Source organism: Trematomus bernacchii, unplaced genomic scaffold, assembly GCF_902827165.1.
Source record: "Trematomus bernacchii unplaced genomic scaffold, fTreBer1.1, whole genome shotgun sequence".
NCBI lineage: Eukaryota > Metazoa > Chordata > Actinopteri > Perciformes > Nototheniidae > Trematomus > Trematomus bernacchii.
This window is the reverse complement of record NW_022987966.1, coordinates 2,210,926-2,224,915: the sequence shown is the minus strand read 5'-3', so window position 1 is coordinate 2,224,915 and position 13,990 is coordinate 2,210,926. Positions and strand designations below refer to the sequence as shown.

At 40.4% G+C, this 13,990-nt stretch overlaps 1 protein-coding gene across 1 annotated transcript in view; it reads left to right on the top strand.

Moving 5' to 3' along the window:
• Positions 1 to 614: 614 nt before the first annotated feature.
• tyw1 (tRNA-yW synthesizing protein 1 homolog (S. cerevisiae)) overlaps positions 615 to 13,990 on the top strand; it is a 125,338-nt gene continuing 111,962 nt past the window's right edge. Inside the window, exons 1-2 of the mRNA XM_034115861.1 lie at positions 615 to 749; positions 1,032 to 1,159. Coding sequence (XP_033971752.1) covers positions 710 to 749; positions 1,032 to 1,159 — 168 coding nt within the window. The 5' untranslated portion in view covers positions 615 to 709. The remainder of the gene's footprint in view (positions 750 to 1,031; positions 1,160 to 13,990) is intronic.

Here is a 13,990-nt window from a genome sequence, read left to right as displayed (position 1 = left end):
ATAATCAATATTAAGGTTATATCTTTCCAATACCTCTTAAGCGGGGTAAATTCTTTACAAAATCTTAAAAGATACTTATTTTACTTTATTATTAATACAATATTTATTTCAAATACAACAGGATTTTTTCCCACTGTAAATAGATCATTATTGAAGACCAAAATAACTTTGCAGCAGGAGCTGTAACACAGTCCAAAGCATTTCTTATGTGTCCGTTTCTACATTTATTCAGACAGGCGGCTGTGGTGACATTGATGCCAGATTCAGATGTTGACGAGTGTATTGAAAAATACAAGTCTCTACTGTCCTCAAGTGGCCATGGTGAGAAGTTGCATCAATAAAATAGTCACAAGTCAGAGGGGATTTTTATCCGTACACTTCCGGTCATTACTTTCAAAATTAAATGTCCAAACTGAAGCAAGCAGAAACAAATGGACTGTTTGAGATGGGGGTTTAATAGTTAAAATAGCAAAAGAAACAAAACCCTCTCCTTGCTTGAAACGGGAGTTTTCAATGCGAGAAATAGATAGAATTTTTGACACAATATCCCCTTTTTGAATGTCGCATGGACCGCCTTTAGCGTCACAACAAAACACAGAACTACACTTCCCGGCATTCCACAAAACATGGTTGCACACAACATCAGCTGCAAATTACTTTCTATTTGAACACACAATTAACAGCGACGCTGAGTGTCTTCAGAGTTATTATGCTCTGCATAAGTAGTGTGTCTGCATTGGAAACTGAAGGTACGTTAATTAAAAGTGTTAAAGGAACAGGAAACGAGCTTAGCATCATGTTTCTGCTAGTGTTTGTACTATTGTTAACTAGCATGTTTGCTAGCCACCCGCCTTTATTCAAGGCAGGTGAACTAAGGTTGGTGATACATTATGTTAAGTCCTGTTGCTGCTTTGATATAAGCCTCTGTTGCTCAATGAACGTGTACACTTAGGGAAACTTGTTAACCTTTATTATTCATATTATTTGTCTAAAAAAACAAGAAGACCAAACTTGATGTATTTCCCCCCCAGGCTCACAGAATGCTCTCAGTCCCGGTGAGAGCTATCTTTTGTCGGTATGGCACCACCGGCTGTACCTGTACTCCGCCGCTGCTCTCCTCTTCGGGGTCTGGTTCCTCCTGAAGGTGGCTCTGAACAAGGTAAGGTGCTACTGCTCACATCCCTGTGTGCTCCTGTTTGCATTGATGAACAGTTTAGTCAGTGGTTGCTGGTACTCAGTTCAAGATTCAAGGTATTTTATTGTATACAGTTTAACCAGAGGTGGGAGAAGTACTCAGATCTTGTATTAAGTAAAAGTAGAAGTACCAGAGTGTAGGAATACTCCGTTTCAATTAAAAGTCCTGCATTAAAAATGTTACTCAAGTAAAAGTATAAATATCAAAATATACTTAAAGTACCAAAAGTATAAGTAGTCATTGTGCATATTTACAGACATTTCAGAATAATATATATGATATGTTTTATAATTATTGATAATGAAAGTGTTATCAAAGCTGGTAAAGGTGCAGCTAGTTTGAATGACTTTGTATACTGCAGCAGGGACGTGCACAGACATTTTGGGGGGCGGGAGCTCAAGTGAGAAAAAGGGCACTTCCCATAATCATTTATAGAAAAATGTTTTAAAACAAAAAGTTAAATATAGTTGCACATTTCTCAGGGTTCGTACGGTCATTGAAAACCTGGAAAAGTCATGGAAATTCAAAATGCAAATTCCAGGCCCTGGAAAAGTTATGGAAAACAATATTTTTCCCAAAGTTTTGGAAAAGTCATGGAAATGTAACTAAAGTTGCGTCAAATATAATTTACATTTGATCTAATCGCCGAAATAATCTGCGGTCGCGAGCTGTTATGTGCCATCATGATGCGCATGGTGTTATTTTTTAATATATGAACCGCGAGCTGTGTGCTCGAGTCTTCCTGCCTGTCGGGCCGGTTGAACTCTGCTGCTCCGGGATGAGGGTCAGCTACATTATCTACGGTGCGTTCGTTAACAGTAACTGTGCGGAGTTACTGTGGCACAGACTGCGCCGCTGGTGAACAGCTGTTAGAACGGGCCGTTCAGGTGTTCAGAGCAGAGCGGCAGAGCGTGATGTGCACTGAAAAGTTTTTCTGTCGCAATATTATTTAAGGAATCGTTGAGCTAGCTAGCTAGCATACATTGTCACTATCTGCTAACGTTAGCTTTAGCCTTCGTTTTCTAATAGTTTTTTATAGGCTATAAACAGGTGGTATAAGTATAGATATTGTACTAGAGTAAAAGTAGAAGTACTCAGATCTTGTACTTTAGTAAAAGTAGAAGTACTCAGATCTTGTATTAGAGTAAAAGTAGAAGTACTCAGATCTTGTACTTGAGTAAAAGTAGAAGTACTCAGATCTTGTACTTCAGTAAAAGTAGAAGTACCAGAGTGTACAGTAGGAATACTCTGTTTCAGTAAAAGTCCTGCATTCAAAATGTTCCTCAAGTAAAAGTAGAAAAGTATTATCATCAAAATATAGTGAAAGTAGCGACAGTAAAAGTAGTGATTCTGCAGATTGGTCCATTTCAGAATAATATATATGATATGTTTTATAATGATTGATCATGAAAGTGTTCTCAAAGCTGGTAAAGGTGCAGCTAGTTTGAATGACTTTGTATACTGCAGGGTAGCTTGTGAATTTACTCCAGGTGGAACTAAAGTCTGATTTAACACTTGATTATATTTCACATCATTCATCCACATCTGTAAAGTAACTAAAGGTATTAAATACATGTAGTGGAGTAATAGTACACCATTTACCTCTGAACTGTAGAGGAGTAAGAAGTACAAAGTAGCAAAACATTGAAATACTTAAATAAAGTACAAGTATCTCAAAATTGTACCCAAGTATAGTACTTCAGTTTATGAACTTAGTTACTTTACACCACTGGCTATAAAGATAGAAAGACTAAGCCTTACACAGAGGCATGAAAATACATTTTCAAAATGCTCAACAGAGCTGCCAAAATGATAAACTGACTGCTACACAATTCAAATAAATGCTTTTATATATTTCTATTAGATGTGACTCTTTAGCGTTTCTGTTATTATTAACACTGCTGCTTTAGTTGTTCTGACTGCTAAAATCCTCTGTTATTCCTATGTTCCTGTTATGGGGTCGGGGGGGGGGGGGGCTCGGATCCTTGTCACCTTTTTCATACCTGAGTTTGCATCCCTGACTACAGTTGCTTTAGTGTGTAGAAGCTAGTAAGCCTACTATTTGATTTGTTTTAGATAGGCACAACATGTTTCATATGCAGACCTTATTTTCCTGTTCCATGTTAAAATAAACAATTTTCAGTGGTAATTCTTTTTGGTCATGGAAAATTAGGTAAAGGTCATTGAGAAGTCATTGAAAATCATTGGTGAAAAAGTGTATGAACCCTGATCTCTGACTTACTGACCAATTTATTGTAATACCCAAGCAATTGTTTAATACTCAACAGAATTCTACAAAATAATCAGCTAACACAGAGACAATAGCCGCTTTCACACCAAGTACTTTGCCGTACTTAGTTCCCAGCACTTAGTTTCCAGCACTTAGCCGATCGCGTTCACACCGGAATACGTTCCCTGAGGGAAGATTACGCAAATGAAGCCGCTGACGTCACTTCTTCTTCTGCTTTGGGTTTACTGGCAGGCCGCAAACTACTTCACGGCGTATACTGCCACCCGAAGTCCCCGGCCGGAAGTCCCCGGAGTTGGGGACTGGCTTCAGTAGAAGCTGCTGGGGGGGACTGGCTTCAGTAGAAGCTGCTGGGACTCCCAGCAGCTTCTACTGAAGCCTTCCGAGTAAATCGCCAGAACGCCGACACCTCCTCATCACTCCACCGCTCCAATGTTTTTTTTTGTGTTGCCATAAGTTATTCTCTCTCCGTTGGTGCGCGGGGCTAATGCTAATGCTAATAGTGCTAACGCCAACAAATACAATTCGCCCAGCCAATCAGAAATTGGAACTTTTTTCTCCCCAGGAAAGTACCACCTCTAGCAGGCACTAAAAAGGGGGTAAATGTTCTCATGAACTAAGTTCTCTTTTTGGTGTGAACGCAAAATCCCAGGAACTATCGGAACTAAACGGGAAAAGTACGGGGAAAAGTACTCCGTTGTGAAAGCGCCTAATGGTCTTCTTTAGTATTCACTACGCACAAGAGCAGACAACAAACTAGTACAATTAATAGTTATTAAATCAGCACACAACAATCAAAATTATGAAGTTACTGTTTAAAGGAAACCTATCATGCTATATTTAAATGATATATTGTAGGGCCATACCTATATAAGGTATATTTATACGTTTCTGTTTTCGAAATACCAAACAGATCATGCATTTTAGCCATGCCTCATTTCGCTCTATGTGCTGTTTGCTGTCTACGGGTCTGATTCTGTGAGCTGCAGCTGACCACGCCCCCCTACAGGAGAGGGGAGATGTGCTCTGATCAGCTGCTGGGCTGTCAGAATAGGGGGAGAAAAAGAGATCTCCGTCCTCCGTGTTATTATAGGCCTATAGAGTCGTTATTCATTTGTTTTAAAGCTCAATAAATAACAAAGAAGACCTTTGACCGGCACTTTTCTAATTTTGTCCGGAAGATTTAAACTTTAACGGACATCTTGACCGGCGAAAGAAACTGAAACTGAAACTCTGCCGCACGGTCCCCTCGTTCCTTGGAAGAGGCGGAGAGGTGGGTGTTTGTCATCTGCTGGTGGACTAACCGGAGAGAATTACAGTGCTTGCCTCGACGGGGAGGGATTGCATTGAATTAAAGCAGCAGGAGCAAACGCTTGCCTCGGGGAGGGAGAAAGAAAGCCACAGCTAACCAAGTCTTCTTCGCTGCTTTTGTGGCAGACTACAGCGCCACTTACAGGCCTGGCATATGTACTACAGCGTCTCCAGCGCTTTCGAACGGCAATGGCCGTGGCTGTCTCCTCCTGATTGGTGAAGTTGGCCCAATAGCCGTAGCGCCACCGTCCTGACGTCAGGACAGTGTTCAAATCTGGATCAGTTTTTATCAGATCCGTTGCAGCCCCTTTTTTTAGAGATTTGGGTATGGAGGAAAATAGAGAGGGTTGTGTTTTCTGACACTTGGTGAGTTCCCTGGAACACCGGGGACACACATTCATGTATAAAAGACGTACAAAAGTGCATTTTGAATGATAGGTCCCCTTTAAGGCAGGACATTACAGGCAACAATATCGTTTTTTCATGTACTTGTACATTTTGTTATTTTGGTCTATTTTGCTTCCATGTTTTCTTTCACTCTAATGGAAAGAAAAGTTCCCAAAAACACATAGAAATGGTGTTCGTTTTACTACCATGTCTGAATTAATCTATAGATTTAAAGCTAATCTGCATATTTAAACATAAAAGTTCAGGGGAAAATACTGACTTGACGTAAGTAACTATCTGGGGAAGTTGTGAGGTGCTATGTTTTTTTGTTTGTTTGTTGTTTTATCCTTTTCACCTGCCTTGGTAACTGCATGCAAATTAGCTCATTTTAATTAGGCCTAGTTAACACCTAATTTGCATATCAATGTGGCGATTGTGATGACGTTATTAAGGCCCTGACACACCAGGCCGAAATCGGCCGTTTTCGTTAGTCGGACGACGAAGCGTGCCCTGTTGCCCAAACTCAATTTGGTGTGTCCCGCACCGTCGGCCGTGACACGCCTTATTTGGCCTTTCATGGCCGACGCACGGCCGATTCAACATATTGAATCGGCCGTGTGTCGGCCACAGGCAGTCGGACAAAGAAATCACTCTGATTGGCTGTTCAGCTAGCGAATCAGTGCATGAGAAGCGAAACGGTTGCTTGAGAATGTCTTCCACAAGCAACACTCCAATGGCTGATAGCTCCAGTACCGCACGAAACATGTTTTCGATGGACGAGAGTGAAAATGGAACGCACACGCTATTTGTTGTTTGTTTAGATCACATAGTCTGTTCTTCTTCTCTGTCTTCCGGTTGTTGCCTCTTTTGAATGACGAATACACACTATCGCCGCCTGCTGGTAAGGAGAGTTATTGCCACTCACGCATGCGCAGTTCGTACTAGGGATGGGAACGATTAATCGAATATTAGAATATTTGAAATTATTCAGGTATTCGAATAATTATTCAGGTATTCGAATATGAGCTATGAATATTTGTATTATTATTTGTATTTTTTTTGGGAGGGGTGCCTAAGTTGATTACATATTATCAAATTGAATAATTCAATGTATACGACAGTGCCATAGCTAAATGTGTTAGGTGACGTCTAAAGGTGTGTTTTGCTCCGCTCACCGGTCCCTCACAGCGGGCAGAGCTGCAGGTGCTGATCTCTCTCTCTCTCGCGTCCGGTACTTCACTCGCGTTTATGTCCAAATCCATCAGATCTAGCTAGTTCTAGCTAATGATATGGCTGCTGCCCCTGCCTACACGCAAATCACGCAGACTCAAACCTCATCTTATGCCCAAATGCGGCGCAAATGCGCTCCGCAGCCGTTGCGAGGTTCCGGTGCTAACAGTTCATGAGCGTGCTCCCCCGCCCCCTGTCAACACTCGCGACACATGAGTGGCCAGCCTAAACAACAATAAGCACTGCTTGGCAACCGTGTGTGGCGGCAAAGTACATAGAGATTTTGACAGGAGAGATTTAGTTTTGACGGTATTCAACATATTTTACCAGTCATAGTCCGGTAATTATTTACACTCTAAGAAGAGTCCTACACAACAGACATGGCGTCAAAAAGGAGTAATGTGTGGAAATATTTCGACCAGGTTAGTGAGTGCGGTGTAGAGTGCAAACTATGCCAAATTAAACTTATATATATACATACTATACCTTGCTATACCCGCAACCTCCGTTCCAGCTGAGAGGGTCTTCTTTACAGCAGGCCTGATTGTGAATCGCCTCCGCACATGAAAGCTGTAGGCCTATAGCTGTCAAACTGTGATCACCAGTTCAATCAATTTTACAAATTCGACTTGGTTTCTATACTTATTTGAACATGTATTTATTTATTTCCAAAAGTTATTGAAAAAAATATTTTCGAAAAATAATGTTAGAATTTTTTTTTTACCCAATTTCTTTTTTATAGGATATGTACATTTCGGTTAACCGGTTAACCGTTTTTTGGGGGGTCGAATATTCGAATATACATTTGCTTTCAAATTCCCATCCCTAGTTCGTACGTGCTCGGCTGAAGTCTTTGCGGTGTGTTCCAGTGCGACACATGGCCAAGACGCAGGAGAACACGGCGACGCAACAGTCGGCGTCGGCGAGTTCTCTGGTGACTGCTTGGTGTGTCAGGGCCTTTAGATACACATTTGACTGTATTCACCTTTAGTGTCTCCCCTTAAAGGTGGGGTAGGTAATTTTGGAGAAACCAGCTCGAGTGCGCTAGAATTTGAAAATACACAGCTGGAACAAATCTGCCACTTCCTTACAGAGCCCCTCCTCCAACACACACGAACGCGCACATGACCAATGAGGGCACGAGATAAGTTTGTGCACAGATGGAAGGCTGACAGGCAGGTAGGCCATCCAGTTATTTTAGCCGGGCCGGCTAAAATGATTGGTCGTGCTTTTTACAGTACTACGGCTTCTACAGATAAACATTTTTTTATGGATTTTTTTGTCAAAGCACTTAAGATATTCATTGCTATCGGGATGTTAAGAGCATTCCATGGAATATAACAAAAAGTGTATCTCGAGCCGGTTTCTCAAACTTACCTACCCCACCTTTAAGTACAGTACATTAGCCTGTATGCCCATGATAAATTGCCTTAGCTAAACCTTGAGCTAACTTATCCATTACATTCTACCAGAAACGTATATTTCCACATCTAAATATACTGAAGACAAATTATTTATTTATTTCAATTTCAATAACAGGTCATATGGAGAACATGTTAAACTGTTAGGAACACATATTGTCCCATCTCAGCATGTTTTTATTATTGAATAAAATCAATTTTTAAATGAGTTTCACCCTTAAGATGTCAGGCCCTGTCACCGACAAATGTGAGTACGGTAGAATGGTTTCCTAATATCTTTTTTTAATACAAATAAATTGCAGACTGAAGCTCAGCGCTAACTTTTATATGTTCTGCCTTGGCTCCAAAAACCATTACCTCAGTTTTATCTTTGTTTAATTGGAGAAAGTTCTGACACATCCAGTCATTGATTTGTTCAATGCACTTACTCAGTGTTAGAATTGGAGCATAGTCTCCTGGTGAAATGGTTATGTAAATGTGTGTGTCATCTGCATAGCTATGGTAACTTATTTGGTTGTTTTTCATTATCCGAGGCAGTGGTAGCATGTAGATGTTAAAGAGAAGAGGCCCCAAGATGGAGCCTTGCAGAACCCCACATGTCATATTTGTCAACTCAGATGTGTATTTACCTATAGAAACAAAGTTGTTTCTGTCCTTTAAGTAGGATTCAAACCAATTTAGAACTGTTTCCGAAAGTCCCACCCAGTTTTCCAGTCGGTCTAGTAATATGTTGTGGTCAACAGTATCAAACGCAGCGCTGAGATCTAATAATACTAACACTGAAGTTCTGCCACTGTCTTTACAAGAGCAGTCTCAGTGCTGTGGTTTGGTCGAAAGCCTGACTGGAACACATCCAAACAGTTATTTAAATGCAAGAAATTACTCAACTGTTGAAAAACTACTTTTTCAATGATTTTACCTAGAAATGGCAGGTTTGATATGGGCCTGTTCATTACTGAAGCATCTAGATTATTATTTTTTAAGAGCGGTTTAATGACTGCAGTTTTCAGGGCCTGTGGAAAAACACCTGAGTGAAGAGACTTGTTTACTATATGAAGTAGATCAGAGGCCTGTACTACGAAGCCGGTTCAACATAACCTGGATATGTTGGAGTTAGCCGGTTGGCCTAATCCAAAACATACGCGCTCTCGCTAAGCGGTCCTACGACGCGGGTTATCAAGTGGATCGCTCAAGCTAGCCGTGTCCTATCTAGTTAGATGCACGTTCACATGAAAGGGGTGGTATTTGGAGCATTCGACCAATCACAAACATGGCCAAGCGTACTGACAGCGCAGCGCGTCATACTTCCTGAATGAAAAGTCAACTATAATATTAGACATATGAAGACGTTAAACTTTAAACATCCATGACTTAAACACTTTATCCAGGATAAAAGCCACATAGCTGCACCTGCAAGGTGAATACAGCTGGTAAAAGAAAAAGTGTTTGAATGCGTACATTAACAGGTTTATGATATCACTGCCCCATCTAAGACACGATCTGACTTTAATTACATTTGACTCGAGTGTTTCGTCAACTTAATGTGTTGCTTAAAATAATACTTCTGCATACAGTATGTGACACTGTGAGTGTTGCACGGCCAGATACGGCTCAATAAGCTGACTCAGATAAGGAAATATATGATACATTATGATGTGATATGATGTGATATGAATGATAATGGGACACATCGACGTCTGCACTCACAGTGCCGCGGACTGTATGTAATGTTTCTTTGATCTGGTTACTTATGTTGTGGCAGGTATTTAATTAAGCTTTCTTAACGCTAATGTTATATTAGTCAGATTGCTCTGAAGATGGGAGGTGATATTCTATTAATTTTCACGTTCACACAGTCTGTGATTTTTGCCGCCGGCCGTCTTTCCTGCAACAGCAGTTTAAACTGTATTTCCTTTCTCCTGTAATATAACTTGATCGCTTTAAACTCCGCACACTGAGCTCTGATTGGTCAGCAGGCGGTGCTTTCACTGAGTTGATCTCTTAGCCTGCAACCTAACCTGCTCCGGAGCAGGTTAGCCGCTCAGCATAAGTTACCATGGAGATCTAGCCTGCTAAGCGAAAATCCTGCTTCGTAGTGCAGGCCTCTGAGGCCATGCAATGAAAAACATTTTTGAAAAATCCTGTTGGAATAATATCAAGGCAGCAGGAGGAGGAGGATTTCAGAAGTTGAATAATGTCCTCTAGGTTTTTATCATTAATCTGATGGAATTGTGTCATGGTGTTTGAATTGATTTTAAGTGGACACAGGACAACACATTTGCTGTACCTGATGCAGAGGCACTGACTGCTTGTCTATTTTTCTGAATTTTGTCAGTAAAGAAGGAGGCAAAATCATTGCAGGCCCTGGTGCAGGGGTCTGCAACCTTTTTGACCAAAAGAGCCATCTTGCCCCCTTTTCCACACATTTTTTTTGTCTGGAGCCGCAAAATATTTGATAGCTTGAGAATAGCTTATAAAGTTGTAAATATTGTTACATCAAAGACAACAACTACAGTTTTTTTGCATTTATTATTTATTACATTATAGAAAACTGTTTACCTCTAATAATAAACAAAGAACTCCTATAAGGAGAATTAAAAAAAATACACAGGCCTACTTTAAAATAAATCAACACAGCTCTTGGGGAGTCCTCTGCACATTTTAAGAAAATTAATATAATTAAAATGGGCCAACTTTGAAATAAATAAAACTTATAGCTGCACCCTAAAAAGAGTTAACTGATTGAATTATGACTGAAGATCGTTAGCTGTCTTCCTCTTCCGTGTTTTTCCTCCAATACGTAAAGGCTGCAGCACCTTTGACAACTTCTCTCTACATATCAAATATACCGGTAAGCCAGCATCGTTTGCTGTGAAAGCATATAACTCTAACCACGCAGAATTAAACCCTCTGTGTTCCTCCGATACTTTTATTTTCTTTGATTTATCCGTAGTTCGCTCATCGAGCCGGGGGTCAGGTTATTCGCCTGCAAGAAAAGGCGCTGGTGCGGGACCGTAGCAGGATGTGATGCATATTTTAGTTGACCTAATTAAAACCGTTTTTAAATTGTTTTTATGTGTCACAGCATCACCTCAAAATACAAGATACGAAACATTTTGAACCGTGCAAAACAATTTAAATAGTCCTACAAATACTTTTATTTTATTTCCTTCTTATTTTTGTCTAAGCTCAAGGGAGCCAGAGTAGAGGGCTTAAAGAGCCGCGGGTTGCCGACCCCTGCCCTGGTTGATAGAAATTCAGAGGCTACTGACACTGGGGGGTTTGTTAGTCTGTCAACGGTAGCAAACAAGGCACGTGCGTTGTTTTTGGCAATGATGTCAGAAAAGAAAGACTGTCGTGCAATGTTCAATTCCAAATTATAAAAGCCAAGTCTCTCTTTATAGATTTCAAAATGAACCTGGAGATTTGTTTTTCGCCACCTACGTTCAGCTTTTCGACACTCTTTTTTCTGTTTTCACGGTCATGGCCTTTCTCCATGGGGATATTTTCTTGCCAGTCACTTCCTTTACCTTAGTTGGAGCAATGGCATCTATAACATTTTACATTTTTGAATTAAAATGATCTACTAGCTCATTTACTGAGATGTTAGCAGGGGCAAGTGTGGAAGAAAAATTCTGAGTAAACATTTCCCTTGTATTTTCAGTTAAATATCGCTTTGTGGTTACCTCTTTTTGAACATTTTTGTGAACAGAAATAGAGCTCTCAAAGAAAACACAGGAATGATCAGAGAGTGCAACATCAGTCACCACAACCTTAGAGATATTCAGACCCTTTGAGATAATTAAGTCCAGAGTGTGCCCCTTATTGTGCGTGGGCTCCGTCACATGCTGAGTCAGTCCATAGTTATCAAGAACACAAAACAGTTCTTTAGCCCCTCTGTCCTGGGGGTTGTCAACATGGATGTTAAAATCACCAACAATGACTAGACGGTCAAAGTCAATACACACTATAGACAGCAGTTCAGTAAAGTCATCAAAAAAGCTTGCACAGTATTTGGGTGGTCTATAGATATTTAGGAACAGAGCTCGAGAGGAGCATTTCAGCTGAAGGGCCACATATTCAAAAGAAGCAAAGTTCCCATAAGATGTCTTCCTGCATTGAACGGAATCATTGAACAAAATAGCAACTCCACCTCCTTTCCTATGCATTCTTTCCTGACTCATAAAACTAAAGTTGGGAGGGGTTGATTCGATAAGAACAGCTGCACTGTTATTTTGTTCAATCCAAGAGATTGTGCTCAGTGATAAAATCATTGATTAAAAACGTTTTTCCTGCCAAAGACCTGACATGTAATAAAGCTAGTTTAAGTTTGTTAAATAGTAACAGTGGTGGACTCATCAGAGCACAGTGGGCTCATAGGGAGGGGGGGGGCAGGAGCTCCAACAAGGCGTGTAGGACAGAGTGAATACACATACTATACAGAGATGCTGTATGAGAAACCAATGTGATTTTGGAACATTGAACAATGTAAATCTATTCTAGTAGACCTCAACAATGGAATTATGATCAGTAGAAATGGCCATGTCATGGGACCTTTAAGCCAGACAGGAAACCTTAAAGGTCCCATGACATGGCCATTTCTTTGATTGGTCAGCTCGCCCACTCTGTTCTGATGAGTCCACCACCGTTACAGCGAAACATCAGTGTTTTTGTGTTACAATGGCGTTTGTTGGCAACCAGAAAATGACACCAGTAATGACAAACAGATGAGAATGCTGCGTGGGGTCTGGGTGCCATGTTGGCGGGATGTTGCGGGGCTTGCTGCTCCGCCCTGTGGGGCTCGAGGAGCGGACAGTGTGAGCTGGATTACTGGTGTCGTTTCCTGGTTTCTGCGTGGGGTCTGCGAGACAGCGAGACACAGAGGAACTCAGCCTGAGCACACACACACACTCACAGCCAGGCTGTGTGTGTGTGGAAATCCGCAGAGCCGCGGCTGAGAAAAGATAAGGCTGAGTGAGTGTGTGTGAGGAGCCCCGGCATGTCCTGGAAAGAGTTGAGTGCCATACGCCCTTGAGCCTGGACCCAGCACATATCAGTAAGAGTTTGCTGCGTTTTGTACACACACATTCTTATCAGGTTTCGGTGACCGCAGATGGTGTCTTGAAGGTGGTGTCTTTACAACAATATGACTGTAGTCATATTGTTGTAAAGAAAATACTTTTACACCAATTATTTTTCAAAACAGCTGATGTGGATATGACCCCCCACCTCCAAGCTCACAATTGCAGAGGTTATTTCACTTAAAAAAAAAATTAAATAGTTAATTTCTGTATTATAATTTCCTGTGTGACAGGACTGACCCTGTCGTGACAGGGTTGACAGCTTGTGACAGTACTGACTTAATAGATTTAATTGATTCAGAAAAGTTATGTTTGTATTTTTTAAATCTTGTTTTGGTAAGTTTTCCTTTGTTAAATCATTATCATGATTCAATATTAGACTGATGTGGTAATAATCATTTAAGGACACATGATAAGATTTGATAGAAATGTATTGATAACTGCTCGAAGCATTCTTTTAATAAACACATTTATTACAACATAACATTGGTAATTTAAAGGTGGGGTAGGTAATTTTGAAGAAACCAGCTCGAGTGCGCTAGAATTTGAAAATACACAACCGGAAGAAATCTGCTACTTCCTTACAGTACACACACAAACGCGCACATGACCAATGAGGGCACGAGATAAGTTTGTGCACAGATGGAAGGCTGACAGGCAGGTAGGCCATCCAGTTATTTTAGCCGGGCCGGCTAAAATGATTAGTCGTGCTTTTTACAGTACTACGGCTTCCACAGATGACATTTTTTTAATGGATTTTTTGTCAAAGCACTTAAGATATTCATTGCTATCGGGATGTTAAGAGCATTCCATGGAATATAACAAAAAGTGTATCTCGAGCCGGTTTCTCAAATGTACCTACCCCACCTTTAACAATTCATTTAATCTAATAATTGATTAATTGTCAGCTTAAAAAATGTTTTTCAATTAATAACAAGTAATTTAACAGTTCAATACAATTTCATTTAACAGTCAAATGACCAGATACAATGAACATTAACATTAACTAGAATAGCACTTCTAGTAGCAATAGAAGGGACATTCTACCAGAAATGTATATTATCTGTCCTGGGATTGTTACAGTGAATACAAATTATAATCCATAAAATATTTTAAA